This window comes from Strongylocentrotus purpuratus, unplaced genomic scaffold (genome assembly GCF_000002235.5).
Source record: "Strongylocentrotus purpuratus isolate Spur 01 unplaced genomic scaffold, Spur_5.0 spur5_contig_861, whole genome shotgun sequence".
Taxonomy (NCBI): Eukaryota; Metazoa; Echinodermata; class Echinoidea; order Camarodonta; family Strongylocentrotidae; genus Strongylocentrotus; species Strongylocentrotus purpuratus.
This window is the reverse complement of record NW_022145570.1, coordinates 3,720,772-3,747,350: the sequence shown is the minus strand read 5'-3', so window position 1 is coordinate 3,747,350 and position 26,579 is coordinate 3,720,772. Positions and strand designations below refer to the sequence as shown.

Sequence of the window (26,579 nt, the reverse complement as noted above, 5' to 3'; positions counted from 1 at the left end):
TTAAGTCATAATGTTTTTTGGCAAAAAATATAAGTAAGCTAACCCTTTGTAATAGTTTCTATGTATATAATTTGAAAGACATCAAGAATATTATCCAGTGTTGTAAGAACCTTACACCGTGTATTGTATTTACATAGGGAATCATAAAACACATGTAAGACACTACATATACTTCACCTGTACATTCATATTGGAAATGGTGTTACATGTAAATAAACATTATGTCTATCCATAATGTCACAAACTTAAACTTAATGTACAGGCTTCGCCTCATAGCAATGACTCTGCACATACAGTTTCAGGAAATGCACGATTCACATTGGACGAGCAAGATTTCAGTGTATATGTGAATTTCTCCGTCTTCCTGGCTAGAAGTGTGGGGATATGAAATCATCATATCAACACCTACTGTACACAGAGCACAAAAGGAAAGGAAAGGAAATGTACATACATTCTATATTTTCACAGTGAAGGGTTGCCAATTTGATGATTAACACAAAATAAAGATTTTACCCTATCCATGCCCTGGGAGGCACGACCCAGCCAACATCTGGGGGGTGTTTCACAAAACTTATCATCAGGGACAACTGACAGATTTTGTTACAAGCTACTGAAATCCTTGCTTCTGATTGTTTATCACTGACTTTTGTCATTTGTCATTCAAAAAAGGCTTTGTGAAACGGGTCCCAGAAGTTACATTGTAGCTAGAATGTTTTTGTGGGGGATAACAAATAGTAAGTTCCCTTCCCAGGGCAAAACAGGTACATGAATTAGATACCCTTACATGTTTTTAATCCATGTACTACAATACATATTACAATAATATATAAATTTGACCTCAACACAAGAAATGTTAGAATGTCTTGATGGATGCCTGCTTGCGTATTGTGCACAGCTATGTTCTGGCAAGCTTTGCTTCTGTCTTTCCTTTCCATCAGGAATGGCAATATAGGCACTCATCAGGCTTTGGGACCATGGCAATCAAGTTGAAATGAGTTGTACAAAGACTGGCTCCTCTTACTCGCTGCGTAGGAATAGTTCTGTTTCTCCTGGCTCACTTGATCTTATGAAGCTTGAGGAACTCGGCTGCTTCTTTGTCTGAAGACCTCTCCTTGAGAGTCTGGACGTACATCCATGCTTCATCCTCTGATCAATACAGAAATAAAAAAAGAGACAGTTAACATAGAATGACACATTTGTAGCGCTGAAGCTGACAGGTTTAGCTTAAGAGTTTTAACTGTGTGGTAACCGAATGATTAAATGATTAAAAGAAGTTACATGTAATCTATATGTATCAAAACCCTGCACCAATGGAGTGCCAGGAGTGGCTATGTGCCAGACACGAGTGCTACATGAGATTCCACTGTTATTATCATTATCGTTAACTCTGTAAAGTCTTGGATGTTGCCAATAAAGAAGTGTGCAGTACCTTTAGTAACACCTGGTAGAAGATGAAGTGAGATGGGTGATTCTTCACCAAGGTTCTTGCTCTTCTTGCCATGCACACCAGGGACATCGTTTATCTGCAGGTACGCCTCACCACCGAAGTCATTCTTTAGAAAGCCATAGCCCATCAGGAGGAAGTGGACGGTAGCCCCGTAAGATAACACCTGGTTGTGCGGCACATTGCTGCGGGGATATCAATCAGAATGAAAATAGTGACCTCTCTCATCCCTTGAACGAGCAATCTTTACAAATTTCATGGCTTATGTGTACATGTATCACCAAATGAGAAAATTCTAAATGTGTCGGTTCATATATTTTGCTGTATTGAACTCGGGAGCATTAGATATTTGTATCATATTTACATGTACTCACAATTCAAAGGTCTCATCAAAGAGCGGATGCAACGTCTTCTTGATGACCTGTGTCTTCTGGAAGTGAGTCTGAGGAAAGACGAGGTGAGGCTGTAGGTACACTATCACGTACGGATCACTCAAACCTGTATTGGGAAAGTAAGCGTCAAAAACCTTTAAATTGGCAACAATCTACAATGAACATGCATGAATTTGAGGAAGTTTAAAGAGAGAAATTTGTCTAGAATGAATTTAACCATATCATCCACAATTAAACATCAGATGCATCATCTACATGTTATGAAACATGACCACGATCTTAGTATCCATTCATTGTGTCCATGCGATGGGCCAGAAATGGCATGGTGGTACAGAGCACATTGTCGAGATAGCAGGTTCAAATTATCCTGCTTGAGCTTTTTCCTCCTGTCACGTGTCATTCATATGCGGATGAAGCAGCCAATCTCTGAACTAGTAGAACATCCCAATTCTGTTTACAAGACATACTACATGTATGTAGAGGACAGATAAAATCAATGGTTTTACAAAAATTTACATACTTTAACATCGATACATTCAGCAATAAGGAGAATACTCAAGATTTAAGGTATACCTACCATTGTCATCCATAGGTCTGATTTGAGTAGCATTCATGACCCTGACCCAGAGTTTCTGCTGACTCTGTTTATAATTGCACTTGATTGTAAGGGTTCCTAGAGAAGAATCCGACTGGTTTGCTGCTTCCTGAAATAAAAAGAAAAGAAGGAAGGTATATTGAATTGATTTGTATATAGAGAAATGTTGAAAAACGTCTTTAAAAACAGCTATAATCAATATCACTTGATGCCCATTGAAGTGAGAATCTTTATTGAAGTTAACTATAAGTCTTAAGTAATCTTTAGTCTTATCACTTGGACATACCTCTTCTACCTTGGATAAAATCTAACTTCATGCAATTCATATACAAATAAACAACATGTACTCTTAATCTCATTCACATCTACTATTGGATTACCGGTAGAAGCTTTCTTATTCCTACATCATTATTGACTCAATTCCTCCAAATCATTTCAACCCGCTTTGGTTCAACCTAGCTAGCATATAACTCAATTCCACTCCAGCACTCAACTCAACCCAACTCAACTCAACTTCACTCAATCTGAAACTATCCAAACTCAGCTAAACTCGATTTTGTTGATGTCAATTCACCTCCTACATGACCCTACCCATCAGATACCTTACCATCAGTCTCTACTCATCTCAACTCATCTTAACTGATCTCAAAAGCACCTGTTGAACTCAAACCCCCAAAATCAAATAATCTCAATCAATTTCCAATTCACCTCCTGTATGACCCTAGCTATCAGATAAACTACAATCAGTCTCAACCCATATCAAACTCATCTTAAATCATCTCAAAATCACCTGTTGAAATCAATCTCCAAAACTCAAATCATTTAGATCAATCTAAAATTCATCTTGTCAACTCAAGTCAAATAAGTTTAACTCATCCCTATCCATCTCAAACTCACCTACTGCATGATCCTAGCCATATCAAAATAGTATAAACACATCTTGATTCCTCTCAGCTCAGCTTCTCAGGCTCACCTCTTAACCTCAAATGAACCCAACTTGCCTTAATCTCAAACTCACCTGCTGCACACCCCTAGCCATGAGGTAGTCTTCAATCAGTCTCTTTGTGGAGGTACCAAACTTGCCCAGTTTGCCCATGGCTTCCTTGAATGCTGCACACTCAATCACTTTCATTGGTAGACCCTTTCCTTCCGCATGGAAGAAATTACCAATCACCTAAAGTTGGGGTAAAGGAATAAAAGAACTATGAACGTTCCCCACTTTCCTCAAGTCAAATCACCATTCGTGTTAACTATATAATTAATTTAATCTAAAATAATACAAGGAATTATGTCTGTGGAGCCAGAAGGATGTTAACAAAATATACCTTAACCAGGGCTCCACAATCACTTTTTTCATAGGCGGTCTAGATTGAGATTCCTAAGATGTGTATGAATGAACCCCTTGTTAAAGTGCATACATTTGGTGGGCCCTAAATTGGATTCTGGGCACCTGTAAGTGTCGAGCTCTGCCTTAACACAGTGAGAGTGAATACCCTTTTGGCTCTCAACAAACAAAATGTAGAAGAACACATCTTATCTTTTATATAATGAATAAGTTAACCTTTATTTACGATCATCAGGCTACATGATCTACTGCACTTAGCCACCCACTTCAGGTACATATTGTTTCTCATTTTCACGATGAAAGTTTACTAATACTTATCCCAAATTATTGTAATTCAGAAATGAGAATTTTGAAACAAAGCAAACTTCATAAAAAGGAACCAGTTAAAACTGCACCGTAACATCGCTATTCAGCTATTCACCTCACATTATCTTCAAGAGAAATCTATGTACTTCAAAGAAATTAAAGGAAAGAGAGAAGTAAGATTAATGTACTAACATCACAGGCATCATGCATTCTCTGACCAATCAGAGGATGTTGATTTAGGGTCTGTGAAACAAAACAAACCAAACAGTTGAAACATTATACTCGTCACGGTAATGATGACACAGAATTATTTATTCTATCTGAGCAAAAGGTAACCAGTTATATCCTGTAAATAGATTAAAAGTCTTGCCATAACTTGCTTATTCTAATCTAACAACAATCATGGTCACTATTACAGATATGAACACTCAAAAATGCATATTATGTTACCTCAAACTCAATGATAATGAAAGTAAAGATATATTGTTATAGATCTATACGTTTGAAATTATGACTACCGGTAAGAATTACCACTGGAGCTAGCATTTTAAGATACAATAGGGTATCAGAAATATTTCAAGACGTATACATATTCTACACAATAAACAAGGAATATTTGTTCACCTTGTAGCCACTGTTGACCATCTCTTTCAGGATATTCAAGACAACAAGCCAAAGCTCTTCCAGAATTCTAAAAAAAAAAAAAAAAAAAAAGAACGAAAGATTTCCAGATAACTGTAGGATACATCTTAACTTGTGACTTTTTTCTTTATGCCCTTGATGAAAAAATAATTTCAAGGCAATAAGATTTTTTATATTTATCTAAAGAAAATCTTAATCCATATTCCTCATCACAAAGTTAGATTTAAACACACTACCATCATATAATATCTTAAAAGCATTTGAGATGAATTCAAAATCTTAGTAAATATAATAATAATAATATTGTGGGTTTATAAAGCGCTCACTACATAGACGATCAGATGCACACAATGTATGCACAATCTCCTCTCCCTGGGGAGCATTCCAGCCAGGCGTCATTTTACAGACATTGACAATGCTGAGCAAACTACAAAAATGACTTTTGCATTCTAGCAGGTATCCATTTACCACCTGGTTGGAGAGTGGCAGATGAGGATTCATGTCTTGCCAACGAACAGTAGTGCTTGGCTGGGATCCAAATCATTAACCTTTGATTGAGAGTCAATTGAAGTAACCACTATGCCAGGACACCTCCTAACAGTATCATCACTTACAACACTATTTAGTAATTAACTTGTTTTTTTACATTTGGAAGTTCGCCTTCAATAGACAGCTGTGTAGCGTGTTGAGATTTTTATCAAGATACTCCATTAAAGGTGTTATCTCCTGCAGGATAAAACCAACAAAAAAATAAAATGAAAAATGTCATCATCATAAATGATCTTGTTAAAAACAATTCATAAAGGATTATTCAGATAAATTTATGCCACAGCTCACTTTCACACATGTATCAGAACAAGAAACATGTCAGAACTCACCACTAATTATACGAGAGATAAATATCTGTGGAAAACTATAACATCCTTGGGGATTGACTGAAACAAAGGCATTTTTGTCAAATAGTTGGTCAGATATTATGCACGAATATGTTTGAAGATGAAAGGTGACTGAGTGTGTTCAACTAAAAGTTGCAATTCTTTAACCAATGGTTTCAAACAAATAGTTGGGCAGATATTATACACAAACATTTTTAAGATGGAAGTTGAAGGAGTGTGTTCAATTAAAAGTTGCAATTCTTTAACCAATGGTTCAAAATTTGGGACAAATTATTATTTTCTACAACTCACTACATCAAGGTTGGACTCGGGTGGAGCCGACATGAGCGGTGCTGTGTACTTCCTGAAGTCCGGCTCCATCTTCTGACCAACGTGTCTGACCACCTTACCGATCACATTCAGCATGTCCTCATCCGCACTGGCAAGCATGGTATGGAGGGTCAGTCCGCACTGCTCGGACCCCACTGACCCGTGCTCGATAAGGAGACCGTCGAGCACGCGCTCGAAGTCAAGCTGGACGGGGAGGCTGGAGAGGTAGCGTCGCACCTGCTCGATGTTGTTGACTGCTATGCAGAGCTGGTGGAGAAGTGTAGATAATTTTAATAATCATAATGATAACAATATTTGTATTCCTTTCTTGTATAGCATACATTATATCAGTCAGATTGCATAGTCATGCCACCCTGTAAGTCAGGGTGCAATATTTGAAACCACATGTCGCTAATATTAGTTGATCTCTTGTCAGTAGAGAGGTAACTCGTGTAAACACAATCCAGGCTGTCGGTAAACATTTTCAATCTATTTTTAGTGGGAGGATGTATGAAGTAACCAATCAGAGTGCTGGAATTGACATTTTGAAAGACAGATGGTGTACTTTTGTTACATTTTGCTGGATCCTGACCATATCATTAAATGCACATAAATATTCTTTCAATTTTGGAAATTAGACATATCGCCCTTTTAATACACTCATGTCAAAATTCATCCTGGCTCACAAATACAACTTTTTTTTCGACTTGTATATTTTGTTTCATTTTCAAATTTTTGTCATAATACAACACCATTTTTTACCAACTTCATCATATTTTTCCAAGACAAGAAAATGATGCCATGAATCTGTGATTCCTTCTCATTTATTTGATGTAAATCATGAAAATCAGTCAAAGTTAACTAGTCCATTCACTCATTTGGAAAATTGATGTTCCAAGTCATTTCATATCAAGCAGGTTTGAAAATGAAATTGAGCACTTTAGGGGGACCTGCGGTTTGACCAATATCTGTTTAGAGACAGAAGGTTAACTTCAATATACAATGCCCAAATAGTTCTGTCACCAATTATATGTAATATATTATGTAAACTTCATTTCAAATGTATTGATTTATATGGAATTGCATGTTTTTAATCAATATGTCGCACAAATGATTTTATACAAATATTGAATTGAAAAAAGTGAAATGATTCAAATAAAGTGAATTGAAGTGAATATCAGAGGGCATTTACCTGATCTGTAACGTCAAACTCACCCTCATCATCATAGAACTTGTTCTCATTCAGCTTTCTGTGGATGATGTTTGCATAATCTACAGCTCCCTGACGAATATCCTGTCAATAGGGTGATAGAGGCATACTAGGCTTACCATGTGTCAAGCGTTAGAGCGGCTCTTGACAATCATTCCACTGTGGTTTGGCTTAATAACTTTTGATTTACAGCATTAAAAATTATACAGAATAAATGAATAGAAAATGCAAAAGTTTCTGCCCACATTGCTTGACAATATTGCGTTTGGTGCCAGGAGTTTTCAAAAGGAAAATAATCCTTACTACCCTTAAATTGGCAACACATTGGAAGGGGTCAAAATTATTGATTTTAAATCAAAATTGGCAATTTTTCAACTTTTTAGGAGACCTTAAATATTATGAGAAAAATATTCCAATACAAAAATATTATTATTGCTAATTTGCAGTATAACATCAGTGATCAGTTAAGGCCCCCCCCCCCCGAAAATAAAACTTTCTTGAAGAGATTAATATCAACAAACGAGTACATATGAAAATAAGGCTCCATATTTTTTTTGAAGATATGAATGACAACTCAAAGTGTCGTTGTTTATCAGGTACACATATCCACTCACAGTATTACAGAACTGGTAAAAGTCTTTAACATGAACAATACAACTGTTCATACTCGGCCGTCAGATGGTAAAACGGTCTAACTCGAAATTTTGACTTTTTGAGGTAAATTCACTTTCCGGGTAATGTGAGGGCGCTATTTCCAATGGTGCTATCGAGAAAATCCCATCATGTCTTCTTTTAGAGATAATTTCTGCTATCTTGGTACTTTTTTGTATTTTTCCTTCAGATTTGATGGTAAAACGGTCTATCTCTGAGTTAGCCCATTGCCGGTAATATCGTGTGGGGGTAAAACGAGCTATCTTTAACATAAACCTTTTAACCTTCTGAATTGAGATTTTTTAATCATCGCTGTCAGATGGTAAAATGGTCTATCTTCGATTTAGTAGTATGGCAATATTGTTTATGGTCTTTCTAGAAGATAGACCATTTTACCATTTTATGGTGTGTAGTGGGAGTGTATTCATGTGCTGTGGTTAAACAGTCTATCTGCACAAAAATCTCATTTATTTTATAATTAAAACCCCAAATAAGCACAAAATTCTTCAGTTATCAGTGTTTAATATGCTTCTTCTTGTCCTATTGCTAAAAATGGATTATACCCATCTCCTAAAAAAGCTGAAACCTCTAAACTTCAAAGTCATTTTTCTCAGAACAGCGATTTTCGAGTTAGACCGTTTTACCATCTGACGGCCGTACTTTAGAAAATCATATAAAAAGTGATCAAGCATAACTGTAGTTTTAAATCCAAAGATGTTTTTTTTTAAGTCAACGCTTACATCTGTAACCTTGGCAACAAAGACGTATGCTCCATTTTTATCCGGCCAGTTCAGCTTGGTCCAGAATTCCTTGATCTACATAGGATAAAGAAAACAATCAGAGGAATGCTGTCATGGACACTTTGGTTGACACATGGACAAAAGTGTATTACGTAGAGCTGATGTGCGCTCAGCAACATCTGCTCTGGGGCCAATTACTATCAATAAAAACATCCTGATTTCAACCCTGACTTAATTTCCTACCTACATGAAACCCCATACCAAACCTAAAACACAATTTCAACTCAAGGCCTTATCCCTCTCTAGTTGATAAAATATAAAAGAACAGAAATTGCCAGATCACCTTCATGAAAGCAAGTCCTGCGTTTTAAAGAAATCCATTAAATAAAAAAATTATAAAAAATCCGAAATATAGCATTACCTGAACAAAAGTAGTTGTGACATCTACTGCGGATGAACTGTGCTTCACCATAGAGTCTACAAGCCTCAACTGTCACCCAGAAACAAAAGAGGACAGTGTGTGACGCAAAGAAATATGTTTCATAAAATTGAGAAAGTGGTAAAACAAAATACATATCAGCTCAGAAGGTAATATCATGTTAATATATTTCATTAGTTGGAAACAATAAAAGAGTATCAGCAATTTTGAGTATAAAATGATGCAATCTTTTTTCAATATAAAGGGAAGGGTCACCTCTTCAGGAAAGCCACTTGTCTTCGTTGACGGCTACTCCACAGACTTTTGAAGAAGACTAAGTTTGTGAAACCTATCTTATCCACTTGCACAACTTTTTTTCTGTACTCGATATTACCCTGTTCTAATTCATAGTTTGAATACCTTCATGTCAAGAGTTTGTAACTCACCTCATCAACTTCCACAGCCTTCTGTATGCGTGCTTTGGCCTTGCTCCTGGCGAGCTCAAACCATTGCTCCACAGACTTCTTGAAAACCATGTGATAGTTCTTAGTCTCCAAGTCTGAACGATACCTGTATGAAGGAAGGTCAGATGTGATCATTATTATGAAGGTTTTCACTAGTATTCAGTTGAACATTTGTACTTCTTGTGCTATTCCTGCTATAAAAATTCATATATTTTGAGATACATGTATAATATGCACATACACAGAGGGCATACACACACAAATCTTAATGTGATCTGGAGGTGATGGCATAAATCCACAATAATACTTTGAATTCTCTCTAACGGAAGAGTCTGATATGGGTCTGTACAATTTTGTCAAGAGTTAAATTATTTATGTCATAAGTGTTAAGTATCTCAAAAAGAACCCTTTTGTACAATCAATACAATCAATTTTCCTTCAGAAGTAGCATGAAGGCAGAAAGATGAATTCTTAACACTCTATCAATAGGTACAATGTACTCTATTGGGGGGGGATAAATAACTTCACAAATACCCTTGCTATAATACAAAATGTGACCCGGCACCACAAAACCAACAAAAAGTCGCAACCAGCGATTCTCCGTAATCAGCTAAAATGTCAATTTAGGTGAAAAAAATAGATTTATGTTTTTTTGCATTTTCTGAAAGAGTGGTCTTTTCTGTACCTAGTATCAAAATTTGGAAGTCTAAAACATAGTAGAAGATGTGTTTTAAACGGTTTTTCTAGACCAGTTTTTTTCGCACAGCCTTCGGTCTCTTCCAAAATTTGATCACTTTTCCCGAGCGAAATTATCGTAGTCCGGAAATGGTCGGTCGTTGCTAACGGGTCGTGCTACGCGGGCTGTGATTGGTCCGTTATAGCAATCAGTGCGGCGCGCCATTTTGTTTGTATCCGCTTTCACATCCGAGTTCCAGATTTGCGTTCGTCTTATATTCTCCGTTAACGACTTCGATTAGCTTGATTGTACATCACATGTCCAGAATTTGTTGATCAAGAGTAAGAACATTATTATATTTTATACATTTGAGAGTGACAAGTTGCGAAAAAGTCTACAACGTCGTTACAATGCCAGGTTTTGTACGTGAGCAGAGCCGTGGGATGGTACCGGGGTGCACCAACGCAGATGCCCGGGTAGCTCGGGCGGTCAACGAAGCGATGATGCGGGGGCTAGCTGCGGGGGATCAGGCCAACCTTACAGCTTTGCTTACTGAACACTTCGGGCAAGACAGCGACGAGAGAATTCCTGATAATGTGGTTACAAATAATTGCCCAGATGTATACAAAACAAGATAGGTGACAAGCAGTGTTATGTAAGGGGGAACAAAAAGACTCCGGGTCCACCATGAATAGGCATTGTCTAGTGCAGGTGTCTCGGCACTATGTTGCAGTTCACTTAATCTGTCCAATTACAACTCTATACATTTACAACATAATAACTTTTGAAAGACTTAAGTCCACACATTGAAACCTCAGAAACATAATGAACAGACTATGTTTGACCATCAGGCCAAATTTCAGCCTAATCTGAAAATCTCTTCATAGTGGTTGCTATGGCCTTTTGATTCACCCTTCTATTGATTTCCTTGTGGTTTGCTTGCTCCGCATGCTTGAATAGCCCCAAACTTTAAAGCTCTCTTTCTCACAATTTAATACCAGTAACCTCCCTCACCAGCTCTTTTCATTCACTAAATTGAAAGGGTTAGGAAGCTTCAATTTGGACAAGTAATATACCATTTTAATGAGGAGAACTTCTTCTTTCATAATCAGATGAAATCAGGAAAATAATTTTTTGCGACTTTTTGGTGGTTTTGTGGTGCCGGGTCACAAATGGAAACCACAAACTAAATTGCATTGTTCAAACTATCTACCAATCTATCTTTCAATCAATCTATCTATCTATCTATCTTTCTATCTATCTATTTATTTATCTTTTCATCTATACCTAAACCTTGGAACAAAAATGTGATGGATCTTGAGACACAGGTCCTTCATAACTTTCGGTGACGGTTTATTTTTTGTTTAGTTATTTCCTTTTTTGCTTGCTTATTTTGCCGTTTGAATACATGTATGGCTTGTATTGCACATGTATTTGGCTAAAGGGGCATATCAGAAGATTGAAGTAGACTCACGATCTATCTGCCGCTGTATGGAAGCCCCTGACAGCCAGGTAGAGTGAGAAGAGAGCAATGGCCGTCTGGTGGCTGTCATTACGGGAAAGCTTCCCCACACTGGATACAACATCGTTGATCTCAGCCATGATCTACAGGGAGTGTGAGGAATTGTAAGAAGATATAAACACAAATTCACAACTTGTATCGCCTAGTAAGTAAGAAAACCTGGCAAGCTTAATTAAGCAATCATCTTTCATACTGAAGATAAAAAAGATTTAAACAAAAACAAAGATTTACCCCATTGACTACGGGAAACGGGTGAACCCTGTATCAAGCCCATGAGGCTGAGAAAATTCAGTCGTCAATGGTTTAATTAAGATGAGAAGTTGAAAAAGACTACAGCGTTAATTTTTTCACCAAAGAGGGAAACCAATAATGAGATTAGACATGTATGTTAAAGCAAACTGATGCCCTTGGAGTAGGTGAAATGGTAACAAAATTAAATCAAAACCAATCTTTAGATACTGGCCTCTTCTGCTTGTTTTTAAATTTCACAATATCATTACCTAAATGTAGTAGCATTGTAGATTTTTAAAAGAATAGAATGCGATCTGAAAATATTTTGTTTTAAAGGAAAAGATCTTTACCTTGTCAGCTAGTTCTGTATGTATAAGCATGGTGAAATCAATATCAAATGCCTTCTTATAATTGGTAGATGGCTGTCTGATCTGGACTTTAACATGGTTGATCATATTCTCAATGAGATTGACTAGGATGGCTACTTTCTTGGATTCCTCTGTCTCCTCTCCGTCATCGCCTTCAAAGTCTTCATCGTCTTGGAAGAGGATGTTCTTCTTGGCTTCATGGACCTCCTCGCATAGCAGGATTTGCTTCTCACACCAATCTTTGGTGCTTGTCTAGAAAGACAGACAATATAACATTAAAAGAATTAATGATATTGATAATGGTGATGATAATGTGATAATCATCATCATGATCATCATGGTAATGATGGTGATGATAATGGTAATCATAATGGTGAGGGTGATGATAATGTGACCATCATCCTGATGGTAATGAGGGTGAGGGTGAGGGTGGGGGGTAAGGGTGATGGTGAGGGTGGGGTGAGGGTGGTGGTGAGGGTGACGGTGAGGGTGACGGTAAGGGTGATGGTGATGGTGATGGTAAGGGTAAAGGTGATGGTAATGGTGGGGGGTGGTAATGTGATGTTCATGATAATGGTGATGATAATGGTGAGGGTGAGGGTGATGATAATGTGATGATCATCCTGATGGTAATGAGGGTGAGGGTGAGGGTGAGAGTGATGGTGAGGGTAAAGGTGATAGTGAAGGTGAGGGTGAGGGTGATGGTGAGGGTGATGGTGGTGGTGATGGTGAGGGTGATGGTGAGGGTGAGGGTGAGGGCAATGGTGAGGGTGATGGTAAGGATGATGGTGAGGGTGATGGTGAGGGTGAGGGTGATGGTGGTGGTGAGGGTGGTGGTGATGGTGAGGGTGATGGTGAGGGTGAGGGTGAGGGCAATGGTGAGGGTGATGGTAAGGATGATGGTGAGGGTGATGGTGAGGGTGAGGGTGATGGTGGTGGTGAGGGTGAGTGTGATGGTGAGGGTGAGGGTGATGGTGAGGGTGAGGGTGATGGTTAGGGTGAGGGTGATGGTGAGGGTGAGGGTTTCGGGTGATGGTGAGGGTGAGGGTGAGGGTGGTGGTGAGGGTGAGGGTGAGAACGATGGTGAGGGTGAGGGTGACAGTTAGGGTGAGAGTGATGATGATGGTGAAGGAAATGGTGATGGTGAGGGTGAGGGTTAAGGTGAGGGTGATGGTGAGGGTAAGGATGAAGCTGAGGGTGATGGTGGTGGTGAGGGTGAGGGTGAGTGTGATGGTGAGGGTGAGGGTGATGATGAGGGTGATGGTGGTGGTGAGGGTGAGGGTGAGGGCCGGTGGTAAGGGCGAGGGTGAGGGTGATGGTGATGGTGGTGGTGAGGGTGAGGGTGAGGGCCGGTGGTGAGGGTGATGGTGATGGTAAGGGTGAGGGTGAGGGTAATGGTGAGGGTGATGGGGAGGGTGATGGTGAGGGTGATGGTGAGGGTGGTGGTGAGGGTGAGGGTGATAGTGAGGGTGAGGGTAAGGGTGGTGGTGAGGGTGAGGGTGATGGTGAGGGTGATGGTGATGGTGAGGGTAAGGGCCGATGGTGAGGGTGAGGGTGAACGTGAGGGTGATGGTGTGGGTGTGGGTGAGGGTAAGGGGCGATGGTGAATTGGAGGGTGAGGGTGAGGGTGATGGTGAGGGTGGGGGTGGTAATGTGATGTTCATGATAATGGTGATGATAATGGTGAGGGTGAGGGTGATGATAATGTGATGATCATCCTGAAGGTAATGAGGGTGAGGGTGAGGGTGAGGGTGAGAGTGATGGTGAGGGTGAAGGTGATAGTGAAGGTGAGGGTGAGGGTGATGGTAAGGGTGATGGTGGTGGTGAGGGTGAGGGTGATAGTGAGGGTGAGGGTAAGGGCCGATGGTGAATTTGAGGGTGAGGGTGAGGATGATGGTGAGGGTGAGGGTAAGGGACGATGGTGAATTTGAGGGTGAGGGTGAGGGTGAGGGTGAGGGTGATAGTGAGGGTGATGGTGGTGGTGAGGGTGAGGGTGATGGTGAGGGTGAGGGTGATGGTGAGGGTGAGGGTTAAGGTGAGGGTGATGGTAAGGGTAAGGATGAAGCTGAGGGTGATGGTGGTGGTGAGGGTGATGGTGGTGGTGAGGGTGAGGGTGAGTGTGATGGTGAGGGTGAGGGTGATGATGAGGGTGATGGTGGTGGTGAGGGTGAGGGCCGGTGGTAAGGGTGAGGGTGATGGTGATGGTAAGGGTGAGGGGGAGGGTGAGGGTGATGGTGGTGGTGGTGGTGAGGGTGAGGGTGAGGGCCGGTGGTGAGGGTGATGGTGATGGTAAGGGTGAGGGTGAGGGTAATGGTGAGGGTGATGGGGAGAGTGATGGTGAGGGTGATGGTGAGGGTGGTGGTGAGGGTGAGGGTGATAGTGAGGGTGAGGGTAAGGGTGGTGGTGAGGGTGAGGGTGATGGTGAGGGTGAGGGGAATGGTAAGGGCCGATGTTGAGGGTGAGGGCCGATGGTGATGGTAAGGGTGAGGGTGAGGGTGAGGGCCGATGGTGAGGGTGAGGGTGATGGCGAGGGTGGTGGTGAGGGTGATGGTAAGGGTGATGGTGATGGTGGTGGTGAGGGTGAGGGTGATAGTGAGGGTGATAGTGAGGGTGAGGGTAAGGGCCGATGGTGAATTTGAGGGTGAGGGTGAGGATGATGGTGAGGGTGAGGGTAAGGGACGATGGTGAATTTGAGGGTGAGGGTGATGGTGAGGGTGAGGGTGATGGTAAGGGTGATGGTGGTGGTGAGGGTGAGGGTGATGGTGAGGGTGAGGGTGATGGTTAGGGTGAGGGTGATGGTGAGGGTGAGGGTTTCGGGTGATGGTGAGGGTGAGGGTGAGGGTGGTGGTGAGGGTGAGGGTGAGAACGATGGTGAGGGTGAGGGTGACAGTTAGGGTGAGAGTGATGATGATGGTGAAGGAAATGGTGATGGTGAGGGTGAGGGTTAAGGTGAGGGTGATGGTGAGGGTAAGGATGAAGCTGAGGGTGATGGTGGTGGTGAGGGTGATGGTGGTGGTGAGGGTGAGGGTGAGTGTGATGGTGAGGGTGAGGGTGATGATGAGGGTGATGGTGGTGGTGAGGGTGAGGGTGAGGGCCGGTGGTAAGGGCGAGGGTGAGGGTGATGGTGATGGTGGTGGTGAGGGTGAGGGTGAGGGCCGGTGGTGAGGGTGATGGTGATGGTAAGGGTGAGGGTGAGGGTAATGGTGAGGGTGATGGGGAGGGTGATGGTGAGGGTGATGGTGAGGGTGGTGGTGAGGGTGAGGGTGATAGTGAGGGTGAGGGTAAGGGTGGTGGTGAGGGTGAGGGTGATGGTGAGGGTGATGGTGATGGTGAGGGTAAGGGTCGATGGTGAGGGTGAGGGTGAACGTGAGGGTGATGGTGTGGATGTGGGTGAGGGTAAGGGGCGATGGTGAATTGGAGGGTGAGGGTGAGGGTGATGGTGAGGGTGGGGGTGGTAATGTGATGTTCATGATAATGGTGATGATAATGGTGAGGGTGAGGGTGATGATAATGTGATGATCATCCTGAAGGTAATGAGGGTGAGGGTGAGGGTGAGAGTGATGGTGAGGGTGAAGGTGATAGTGAAGGTGAGGGTGAGGGTGATGGTAAGGGTGATGGTGGTGGTGAGGGTGAGGGTGATAGTGAGGGTGAGGGTAAGGGCCGATGGTGAATTTGAGGGTGAGGGTGAGGATGATGGTGAGGGTGAGGGTAAGGGACGATGGTGAATTTGAGGGTGAGGGTGAGGGTGAGGGTGAGGGTGATAGTGAGGGTGATGGTGGTGGTGAGGGTGAGGGTGATGGTGAGGGTGAGGGTGATGGTGAGGGTGAGGGTTAAGGTGAGGGTGATGGTAAGGGTAAGGATGAAGCTGAGGGTGATGGTGGTGGTGAGGGTGATGGTGGTGGTGAGGGTGAGGGTGAGTGTGATGGTGAGGGTGAGGGTGATGATGAGGGTGATGGTGGTGGTGAGGGTGAGGGCCGGTGGTAAGGGTGAGGGTGATGGTGATGGTAAGGGTGAGGGTGAGGGTGAGGGTGATGGTGATGGTGGTGGTGAGGGTGAGGGTGAGGGCCGGTGGTGAGGGTGATGGTGATGGTAAGGGTGAGGGTGAGGGTAATGGTGAGGGTGATGGGGAGAGTGATGGTGAGGGTGATGGTGATGGTGGTGGTGAGGGTGAGGGTGATAGTGAGGGTGAGGGTAAGGGTGGTGGTGAGGGTGAGGGTGATGGTGAGGGTGAGGGGAATGGTAAGGGCCGATGTTGAGGGTGAGGGCCGATGGTGATGGTAAGGGTGAGGGTGAGGGTGAGGGCCGATGGTGAGGGTGAGGGTGATGGCGAGGGTGGTGGTGAGGGTGATGGTAAGGGTGATGGTGATGGTGGTGGTGAGGGTGAGGGTGATAGTGAGGGTGATAGTGAGGGTGAGGGTAAGGGCCGATGGTGAATTTGAGGGTGAGGGTGAGGATGATGGTGAGGGTGAGGGTAAGGGACGATGGTGAATTTGAGGGTGAGGGTGATGGTGAGGGTGAGGGTGATGGTAAGGGTGATGGTGGTGGTGAGGGTGAGGGTGATGGTGAGGGTGAGGGTGAGGGTGATGGTGAGGGTGAGGGTGATGGTGAGGGTGATGGTGAGGGTGATGGTGAGGGTGAGGGTGAGGGTGAGGGGAATGGTGAGGGTGAGGGTGAGGGTGAGGGTGATGGTGAGGGTGATGGTGAGGGTGATCGTGGTGGTGGTGGTGAGGGTGAGGGTGAGGGTGATGGTGTGTGTGATGGTGAGGGTGATCGTGGTGGTGGTGGTGAGGGTGAGGGTGAGGGTGAGGGTGATGGTGAGGGTGAGGGTTAAGGTGGGGTGATGGTGAGGGTAAGGATGAAGCTGAGGGTGATGGTGGTGGTGAGGGTGAGGGTGAGTGTGATGGTGATGGTGAGGGTGATGATGAGGGTGATTGTGGTGGTAAAGGTGAGGGTGAGGGCCGGTGGTAAGGGTGAGGGTGATGGTGATGGTAAGGGTGAGGGTGAGGGTGATGGTGATGGTGGTGCTGAGGGTGAGGGTGAGGGCCGGTGGTGAGGGTGATGGTGATGGTAAGGGTGAGGGTGAGGGTGATGGTGGTGGTGAGGGTGAGGGTAATGGGGAGAGTGATGGTGAGGGTGATGGTGAGGGTGGTGGTGAACGTGAGGATGATAGTGAGGGTGAGGGTAAGGGTGGTGGTGAGGGTGAGGGTGATGGTGAGGGTGATGGTGATGGTGATGGTGAGGGTAAGGGCCGATGGTGAGGGTGAGGGTGAGGGTGATGTTGAGTGTGGGTGAAGGTAATGGGCGATGGTGAATTTGAGGGTGAGGGTGATAGTGAGGGTGAGGGTGATGGTAAGGGTGATGGTGATGGTGGTGGTGAGGGTGAGGGTGATAGTGAGGGTGAGGGTAAGGGCCGATGGTGAATTTGAGGGTAAGGGTGAGGATGATGGTGAGGGTGAGGGTAAGGGACGATGGTGAATTTAAGGGTGAGGGTGAGGGTGATGGTGAGGGTGAGGGTGATGGTGAGGGTGATGGTGGTGGTGAGGGTGAGGGTGATGGTGAGGGTGAGGGTGATGGTGAGGGTGAGGGTGAGGGTGATGGTGAGGGTGATGGTGAGGGTGATGGTGAGGGTGATGGTGAGGGTGAGGGGAATGGTGAGGGTGAGGGTGAGGGTGATGGTGAGGGTGATCGTGAGGGTGATCGTGGTAGTGGTGGTGAGGGTGAGGGTGAGGGTGATGGTGTGTGTGATGGTGAGGGTGATCGTGGTGGTGGTGGTGAGGGTGAGGGTGATGGTGGTGGTGAGGGTGAGGGTGATGGGGAGGGTGAGGGTGAGGGTGATGGTGAGGGTGAGGGTTAAGGTGAGGGTGATGGTGAGGGTAAGGATGAAGCTGAGGGTGATGGTGGTGGTGAGGGTGAGGGTGAGTGTGATGGTGAGGGTGAGGGTGATGATGAGGGTGATTGTGGTGGTGAAGGTGAGGGTGAGGGCCGGTGGTAAGGGTGAGGGTGATGGTGATGGTAAGGGTGAGGGTGAGGGTGATGGTGATGGTGGTGCTGAGGGTGAGGGTGAGGGCCGGTGGTGAGGGTGATGGTGATGGTAAGGGTGAGGGTGAGGGTAATGGGGAGAGTGATGGTGAGGGTGATGGTGAGGGTGGTGGTGAACGTGAGGGTGATAGTGAGGGTGAGGGTAAGGGTGGTGGTGAGGGTGAGGGTGATGGTGAGGGTGATGGTGATGGTGATGGTGAGGGTAAGGGCCGATGGTGAGGGTGAGGGTGAGGGTGATGTTGAGTGTGGGTGAAGGTAATGGGCGATGGTGAATTTGAGGGTGAGGGTGATAGTGAGGGTGATGGTAAGGGTGGTGGTGATGGTGGTGGTGAGGGTGAGGGTGATAGTGAGGGTGAGGGTAAGGGCCGATGGTGAATTTGAGGGTAAGGGTGAGGATGATGGTGAGGGTGAGGGTAAGGGACGATGGTGAATTTAAGGGTGAGGGTGAGGGTGATGGTGAGGGTGAGGGTGATGGTGAGGGTGATGGTGGTGGTGAGGGTGAGGGTGATGGTGAGGGTGAGGGTGATGGTGAGGGTGAGGGTGAGGGTGATGGTGAGGGTGATGGTGAGGGTGATGGTGAGGGTGATGGTGAGGGTGATGGTGAGGGTGAGGGGAATCGTGAGGGTGAGGGTGAGGGTGATGGTGAGGGTGATGGTCAGGGTGATCGTGGTAGTGGTGGTGAGGGTGAGGGTGAGGGTGATGGTGTGTGTGATGGTGAGGGTGATCGTGGTGGTGGTGGTGAGGGTGAGGGTGAGGGTGAAGGTGAGGGTGATGGTGAGGGTGAGGGTAAGGGCCGATGGTGAGGGTAAGGGCCGATGGTGAGGGTGAGGGTGAGGGTGATGGTGAGTGTGATGGTGAGGGTGATCGTGGTGGTGGTGGTGAGGGTGAGAGTGAGGGTGAGGGTTAGGGTGAGGGTGATGGTAAAGGTTAGGGTGAGGGTAAGGGCCGATGGTGAGGGTGAGGGCCGATGGTGATGGTAAGGGTGAGGGTGAGGGTGAGGGTGATGGTGAGTGTGATGGTGAGGGTGATCGTGGTGGTGGTGGTGAGGGTGAGGTTGAGGGTGATCGTGATGGTGAGGGTGAGGGTAAGGGCCGATGGTGAGAGTGAGGGCCGATGGTGATGGTAAGTGTGAGGGTGAGGGTGAGGGTGAGGGTGATGGTGATGGTGAGGGTGAGGGTAAGGGACGATGGTGAATTTGAGGGTGAGGGTGAGGGTGATGGTGAGGGTGAGGGTGATGGTGAGGGTGATGGTGAGGGTGAGGGTGATGGTGAGGGTGATGGTGGTGGTGAGGTTGAGGGTGATGGTGAGGGTGAGGGTGATGGTGAGGATGAGGGTGAGGGTGAGGGTGATGGTGAGGGTGATGGTGAGGGTGATGGTGAGGGTGAGGGGAATGGTGAGGGTGAGGGTGAGGGTGATGGTGAGGGTGATGGTGAGGGTGATCGTGGTGGTGGTGGTGGTGAGGGTGAGGGTGAGGGTGAGGGTGAGGGTGATGGTGTGTGTGATGGTGAGGGTGATCGTGGTGGTGGTGGTGAGGGTGAGGGTGAGGGTGAGGGTAGGGTGATGGTGAGGGTAAGGGCCGATGGTGAGGGTAAGGGCCGATGGTGATGGTAAGGGTGAGGGTCAGGGTGAGGGTGATGGTGAGTGTGATGGTGAGTGTGATGGTGAGGGTGATCGTGGTGGTGGTGGTGAGGGTGAGGGTGGGGGTGATGGTGAGGGTGAGGGTAAGGGCCGATGGTGAGGGTGAGGGCCGATGGTGATGGTAAGGGTGAGGGTGAGGGTGAGGGTGATGGTGAGTGTGATGGTGAGGGTGATCGTGGTGGTGGTGGTGAGGGAGAGGGTGAGGGTGAGGGTGAGGGTGAGGGTAAGGGTAAGGGCCGATGGTGAGGGCGAGGGCCGATGGTGATGGTAAGGGTGAGGGTGAGGGTGAGGGCCGATGGTGAGGGTGAGGGTGATGGTGAGGGTGGTGGTGAGGGTGAGTGTGATGGTGAGGGTGATCGTGGTGGTGGTGGTGAGGGTGAGGGTGAGGGTAAGGGCCGATGGTGAGGGTGAGGTCCGATGGTGATGGTAAGGGTGAGGGTGAGGGTGAGGGTGATGGTGAGGGTGAAGGTAAGGGACGATGGTGAATTTGAGGGTGAGGGTGAGGGTGATGGTGAGGGTGATGGTGAGGGTGATGGTGAGGGTGAGGGGAATGGTGAGGGTGAGGGTGAGGGTGATGGTGAGGGTGATGGTGAGGGTGATCGTGGTGGTGGTGGTGGTGGGGGTGAGGGTGAGGGTGAGGGTGTTGGTGTGTGTGATGGTGAGGGTGATCGTGGTGGTGGTGGTGAGGGTGAGGGTTAGGGTGAGGGTGAGGGTGATGGTGAGGGTAAGGGCCGATGGTGATGGTAAGGGTGAGGGTGAGGGTGAGGGGGAGGGTGATGGTGAGTGTGATGGTGAGGGTGATCGTGGTGGTGTTGGTGAGGGTGAGGGTGAGGGTGAGGGTGAGGGTAAGGGTGAGGGTGATGGTGAAGGTTAGGGTGAGGGTAAGGGCCGATGGTGAGGGTGAGGGCCGATGGTGAAGGTAAGGGTGAGGGTGAGGGTGAGGGTGAGGGTGATGGTGAGGGTGAGGGTTAAGGTGAGGGTGATGGTGAGGGTAAGGATGAAGCTGAGGGTGATGGTGGTGGTGAGGGTGAGGGTGAGTGTGATCGTGAGGCTGAGGGTGATGATGAGGGTGATTGTGGTGGTGAAGGTGAGGGTGAGGGCCGGTGGTTAGGGTGAGGGTGATGGTGATGGTAAGGGTGAGGGTGATGGTGATGGTGGTGGTAAGGGTGAGGGTGAGGGCCGGTGGTGAGGGTGATGGTGATGGTAAGGGTGAGGGTGAGGGTAATGGGGAGAGTGATGGTGAGGGTGATGGTGAGGGTGGTGGTGAACGTGAGGGTGATAGTGAGGGTGAGGGTAAGGGTGGTGGTGAGGGTGAGGGTGATGGTGAGGGTGATGGTGATGGTGAGGGTAAGGGCCGATGGTGAGGGTGAGGGTGAGGGTGATGTTGAGTGTGGGTGAAGGTAATGGGCGATGGTGAATTTGAGGGTGAGGGTGATAGTGAGGGTGAGGGTGATGGTAAGGGTGATGGTGATGGTGGTGGTGAGGGTGAGGGTGATAGTGAGGGTGAGGGTAAGGGCCGATGGTGAATTTGAGGGTAAGGGTGAGGATGATGGTGAGGGTGAGGGTAAGGGACGATGGTGAATTTAAGGGTGAGGGTGAGGGTGATGGTGAGGGTGAGGGTGATGGTGAGGGTGATGGTGGTGGTGAGGGTGAGGGTGATGGTGAGGGTGAGGGTGATGGTGAGGGTGAGGGTGAGGGTGATGGTGAGGGTGATGGTGAGGGTGATGGTGAGGGTGATGGTGAGGGTGAGGGGAATGGTGAGGGTGAGGGTGAGGGTGATGGTGAGGGTGATGGTGAGGGTGATCGTGGTAGTGGTGGTGAGGGTGAGGGTGAGGGTGAGGGTGATGGTGTGTGTGATGGTGAGGGTGATCGTGGTGGTGGTGGTGAGGGTGAGGGTGAGGGTGAGGGTGAGGGTAAGGGCCGATGGTGAGGGTAAGGGCCGATGGTGAGGGTGAGGGTGATGGTGAGTGTGATGGTGAGATTGATCGTGGTGGTGGTGGTGAGGGTGAGAGTGAGGGTGAGGGTTAGGGTGAGGGTGATGGTAAAGGTTAGGGTGAGGGTAGGGGCCGATGGTGAGGGTGAGGGCCGATGGTGATGGTAAGGGTGAGGGTGAGGGTGAGGGTGAGGGTGATGGTGAGTGTGATGGTCAGGGTGATCGTGGTGGTGGTGGTGAGGGTGAGGGTGAGGGTGATCGTGATGGTGAGGGTGAGGGTAAGGGCCGATGGTGAGAGTGAGGGCCGATGGTGATGGTAAGTGTGAGGGTGAGGGTGAGGGTGAGGGTGATGGTGAGGGTGAGGGTAAGGGACGATGGTGAATTTGAGGGTGAGGGTGAGGGTGATGGTGAGGGTGAGGGTGATGGTGAGGGTGATGGTGAGGGTGAGGGTGATGGTGAGGGTGATGGTGGTGGTGAGGGTGAGGGTGATGGTGAGGGTGAGGGTGATGGTGAGGATGAGGGTGAGGGTGAGGGTGATGGTGAGGGTGATGGTGAGGGTGATGGTGAGGGTGATGGTGAGGGTGAGGGGAATGGTGAGGGTGAGGGTGAGGGTGATGGTGAGGGTGATGGTGAGGGTGATCGTGGTGGTGGTGGTGGTGAGGGTGAGGGTGAGGGTGAGGGTGATGGTGTGTGTGATGGTGAGGGTGATCGTGGTGGTGGTGGTGAGGGTGAGGGTGAGGGTGAGGGTGATGGTGAGGGTAAGGGCCGATGGTGAGGGTAAGGGCCGATGGTGATGGTAAGGGTGAGGGTGAGGGTGAGGGTGATGGTGAGTGTGATGGTGAGTGTGATGGTGAGGGTGATCGTGGTGGTGGTGGTGAGGGTGAGGGTGGGGGTGATGGTGAGGGTGAGGGTAAGGGCCGATGGTGAGGGTGAGGGCCGATGGTGATGGTAAGGGTGAGGGTGAGGGTGAGGGTGATGGTGAGTGTGATGGTGAGGGTGATCGTGGTGGTGGTGGTGAGGGAGAGGGTGAGGGTGAGGGTGAGGGTGAGGGTAAGGGCCGATGGTGAGGGCGAGGGCCGATGGTGATGGTAAGGGTGAGGGTGAGGGTGAGGGCCGATGGTGAGGGTGAGGGTGATGGTGAGAGTGGTGGTGAGGGTGAGTGTGATGGTGAGGGTGATCGTGGTGGTGGTGGTGAGGGTGAGGGTGAGGGTAAGGGCCGATGGTGAGGGTGAGGTCCGATGGCGATGGTAAGGGTGAGGGTGAGGGTGATGGTGAGGGTGAAGGTAAGGGACGATGGTGAATTTGAGGGTGAGGGTGAGGGTGATGGTGAGGGTGATGGTGATGGTGAGGGTGAGGGGAATGGTGAGGGTGAGGGTGAGGGTGATGGTGAGGGTGATGGTGAGGGTGATCGTGGTGGTGGTGGTGGTGAGGGTGAGGGTGAGGGTGTTGGTGTGTGTGATGGTGAGGGTGATCGTGGTGGTGGTGGTGAGGGTGAGGGTTAGGGTGAGGGTGAGGGTGATGGTGAGGGTAAGGGCCGATGGTGATGGTAAGGGTGAGGGTGAGGGTGAGGGTGAGGGGGAGGGTGATGGTGAGTGTGATGGTGAGGGTGATCGTGTTGGTGTTGGTGAGGGTGAGGGTGAGGGTGAGGGTGAGGGTTAGGGTGAGGGTGATGGTGAAGGTTAGGGTGAGGGTAAGGGCCGATGGTGAGGGTGAGGGCCGATGGTGATGGTAAGGGTGAGGGTGAGGGTGAGGGTGATGGTGAGTGTGATGGTGAGGGTGATCGTGGTGGTGGTGGTGAGGGTGAGGGTGATGGTGAGGGTGAGGGTAAGGGTGGAAACAAAGAGATTTAACTATTATGGGTAAAATACATTTGCTAAAAACTTATGCGCTTTCAAAATTAAATTATATTTCATCTCTCGTTATTGTCCCTCATTGGGTATATAAAGAAGTTGCAAAAATTTCATTTGAATTCATATGGAGGGGGAAAGATAGAATTAAACGGGCAATAATGTATCAGGATTATGACTTTGGAGGATTAAGAATGATTAATTTTGAAATGTCCGTTAAAATACAGCGCATAATGTGGATAAAACGTCTTTTATATGGAGAGAAAAGTTTGGGATGGAAATTGTTTTTTGATCATTGCTTACAGTTTGTGGGTGGTAGATTTATTTTTTTATGTGATTATGATTTAAACAAGATTAAACTCGTTTTAGATATTCCACCATACTATATGGAAATGTTGCAAGCATGGCAAGAGACAAGTAATTTAAGATATTTGGAGGGTTATATTAATCCAATTATTTTTAATAATCAGAATATATGTATAAATGGAAAAAGTATATTTGATAGATACTTGTTTGAAAGAGGGATTGTTCAACTGAATCATTTGGTTGAGAAAGGTCATGTTAAGCCTGTTAAATATTTTATGAACCTCGGTATGAAAGGTAATAATTTGCTTATGATTATTGATATTTATGATGCAATACCCAGGTTATGGAAGGATGATTCAGGGTTAATAGAATTCCTCGAGGTTGATTTGATAAGCTTTAATACTTATTTCCATATTTCTAGTAAAAAAATACAGTTTGTGGATGTGGGTTCAAGAACAATCTATGATTATTTCATCAAAGCACTGCAGCGAACGTATGATTTGCAGGTAAGGGATGGGCAAAATGACTATGATTTTATAGATAAAGAATTAAAAGAAATATTTGTGAGACCAAGAATTACTATACTCATTAGAAAACAACGTGAATTTCAATTTAAATTATTGCATGGAGCCATATACACTAATGAGCATCTTCATAGATTTGGTTTTGTTGGTGATAATTTATGTTCGTTTTGTAAGCAGGAAATAGAAACATACAAACATTTATTTTTATCTTGTGGGAGCGTTCAAAGGTTATGGCAGGCTTTAATACAACTTTTTGAGTTAGATGAAATTAAAGATTTAGAATGGCGAGATATATTTGTTGGGTTGGTAGGTAGTTCATATAGAATAAAAATGTGTAATACTATCATTTTCATGGTGAAGTATGTTACATTTATGTCAAGATCGGGGGGGGCGAGTACTAACTTTAGAAAAGATGAAAAAAAGCATTTTTAAGTATAGGGATGAGGAAAAGAAAATAGCAATTAAAATGGGAAAGCTAGGATCACATTTTTTAAAGTGGGAGCAGCTTAAGATTAATTAAGATTTGCTTTCTTCTCCACCGTGAGCTTGTTAAAAGCGTAACTCGATTTTGCGGCCTGGATAACTTATTTAGTATATTTTTCTTAAGTTGAGAATGTTGGCAGACATCCACTGAGTGAGTACTGTGTGTGTGTGTGGGGGGGGGGGTGGGTGGGTGGGTGGGTGAGTATGTGTGTGAGTGGGTGAGTATGTTTGTGTGATAGAGGGTGAGTATGTCTGTGTGATGTAGGGGGCAGGGAGGGGGCAGGATTGTTTCAGTAAAATTATCTCCAGATTTGTTTTTTTTTGTAATATATAAGTAAATAACATTTACAATTGACATATTATGTTTAGGTACTTATACGTTTACTTTGTTGTTAAGTTATATTATACTGCAAATAAGTTTGTGTTTAATTATGTTTATGTAAAAGCATCAATATTGAACACGTTTATTTTATTCAATTGTATGTCATGGTTTGTGTTACACATCTGGAGAAATAAAACAAAATTGTTTAAAAAAAAATTTTAAAAAAAAAAGGGCCGATGGTGAGGGTGAGGGCCGATAGTGATGGTAAGGGTGAGAGTGAGGGTGAGGGTGATGGTGAGGGTGATCGTGGTGGTGGTGGTGAGGGTGAGGGTGAGGGTGAGAGTGAGGGTGAGGGTGATGGTGAGGGTGAGGGGAATGGTAAGGGCCGATGTTGAGGGTGAGGGCCGATGGTGATGGTAAGGGTGAGGGTGAGGGTGAGGGTGAGGGCCGATGGTGAGGGTGAGGGTGATGGCGAGGGTGGTGGTGAGGGTGAGTGTGATGGTGAGGGTGAGGGTGATGGTGAGGGTGAGGGTGATGGTTAGGGTGAGGGTGATGGTGAGGGTGAGGGTGAGGGTGAGGGTGATGGTGATGGTGAGGGTGAGGGTGAGGGTGAGGGTGATGGTGAGGGTGAGGGTGAGGGTGAGGGCCGATGGTGACGGTGAGGGTGATGGTGAGGGTGAGGGTGAGGGTGAGGGTGATGGTGAGGGTGAGGGTGAGGGCCGATGGTGAGGGTTAGGGTGATGGTGATGGTAAGGGTGAGGGTGAGGGCCGATGGTGAGGGTGAGGGTGATGGTAATAGTGATGGTGGTTGTGGTTGGGGTGGTAAGTGTGGTGGTATATACAGAAATGGTGGTAGTGATGATTTTTACCAAGATGAATGTGATGATAATAATTTCATAGTTATCATAATAATCGTAATAATATGATGAAAGTTGTGGTAATATTGATGATGATAATGTGGATGAGAAGGTGCTCACCTTAATAGCATCTGTGATGAGGTCTTTCATATTCTCCTCAAAGATACCCCAGGACAGTTTCTCACTCAGCTGCTTGATCAGAACCATGCATCTATGCAAATGAGATGTAAAGTAAGAGTAAGAAAAGTCATAGAGAATGGACAGCCGTGAAAACAGAATGTTGCTTTACAGATAGTCCAAGTGGGCAATTAGTTATCAAGAGATGATTGGTACTACAAAATCAGAGAATATCAGTAAAAAGACCTACTATAGTATCTTTCGTCGTTCAATCATCAAAGTTAATCACAAGAATGAACAGTAA

The 26,579-nt window shown here is 46.2% G+C and overlaps 1 protein-coding gene and 1 long non-coding RNA gene across 2 annotated transcripts; both read right to left on the bottom strand.

The window, feature by feature from the left end:
• Positions 1–1,872: 1,872 nt before the first annotated feature.
• On the bottom strand, positions 1,873–2,487 carry LOC115929969. The gene is made up of 2 exons (XR_004066772.1): positions 2,414–2,487; positions 1,873–1,942 (listed from the first exon to the last, which is right to left on the bottom strand). It is a non-coding gene; the product is annotated as an uncharacterized LOC115929969 (long non-coding RNA).
• A 2,879-nt stretch (positions 2,488–5,366) lies between these two features.
• On the bottom strand, positions 5,367–26,365 carry LOC115929950 (protein unc-13 homolog 4B-like). The gene is made up of 9 exons (XM_031000124.1): positions 26,279–26,365; positions 12,192–12,461; positions 11,563–11,693; positions 9,395–9,518; positions 8,952–9,020; positions 8,531–8,605; positions 7,122–7,223; positions 5,912–6,196; positions 5,367–5,450 (listed from the first exon to the last, which is right to left on the bottom strand). The coding sequence occupies exons 1-9, from the start codon at positions 26,363–26,365 to the stop codon at positions 5,367–5,369; spliced, it is 1,227 nt and encodes a 408-aa protein (XP_030855984.1).
• Positions 26,366–26,579: the final 214 nt, after the last annotated feature.

What these genes read in the sequence shown, in the direction of transcription:
- LOC115929950 (XM_031000124.1), bottom strand. Translation starts at nt 26,365, where the DNA reads ATGGTTCTGATCAAGCAGCTGAGTGAGAAACTGTCCTGGGGTATCTTT. An exon ending in AGGCTGTGGAAGTTGATGAG is followed by an intron (nt 9,021 to 9,394) that starts GTGAGTTACAAA and finishes TCTGGGTGACAG; the next exon opens with TTGAGGCTTGTAGACTCTAT. An exon ending in CCGAGTCCAACCTTGATGTA is followed by an intron (nt 5,451 to 5,911) that starts GTGAGTTGTAGA and finishes TTTATCCTGCAG; the next exon opens with GAGATAACACCTTTAATGGA.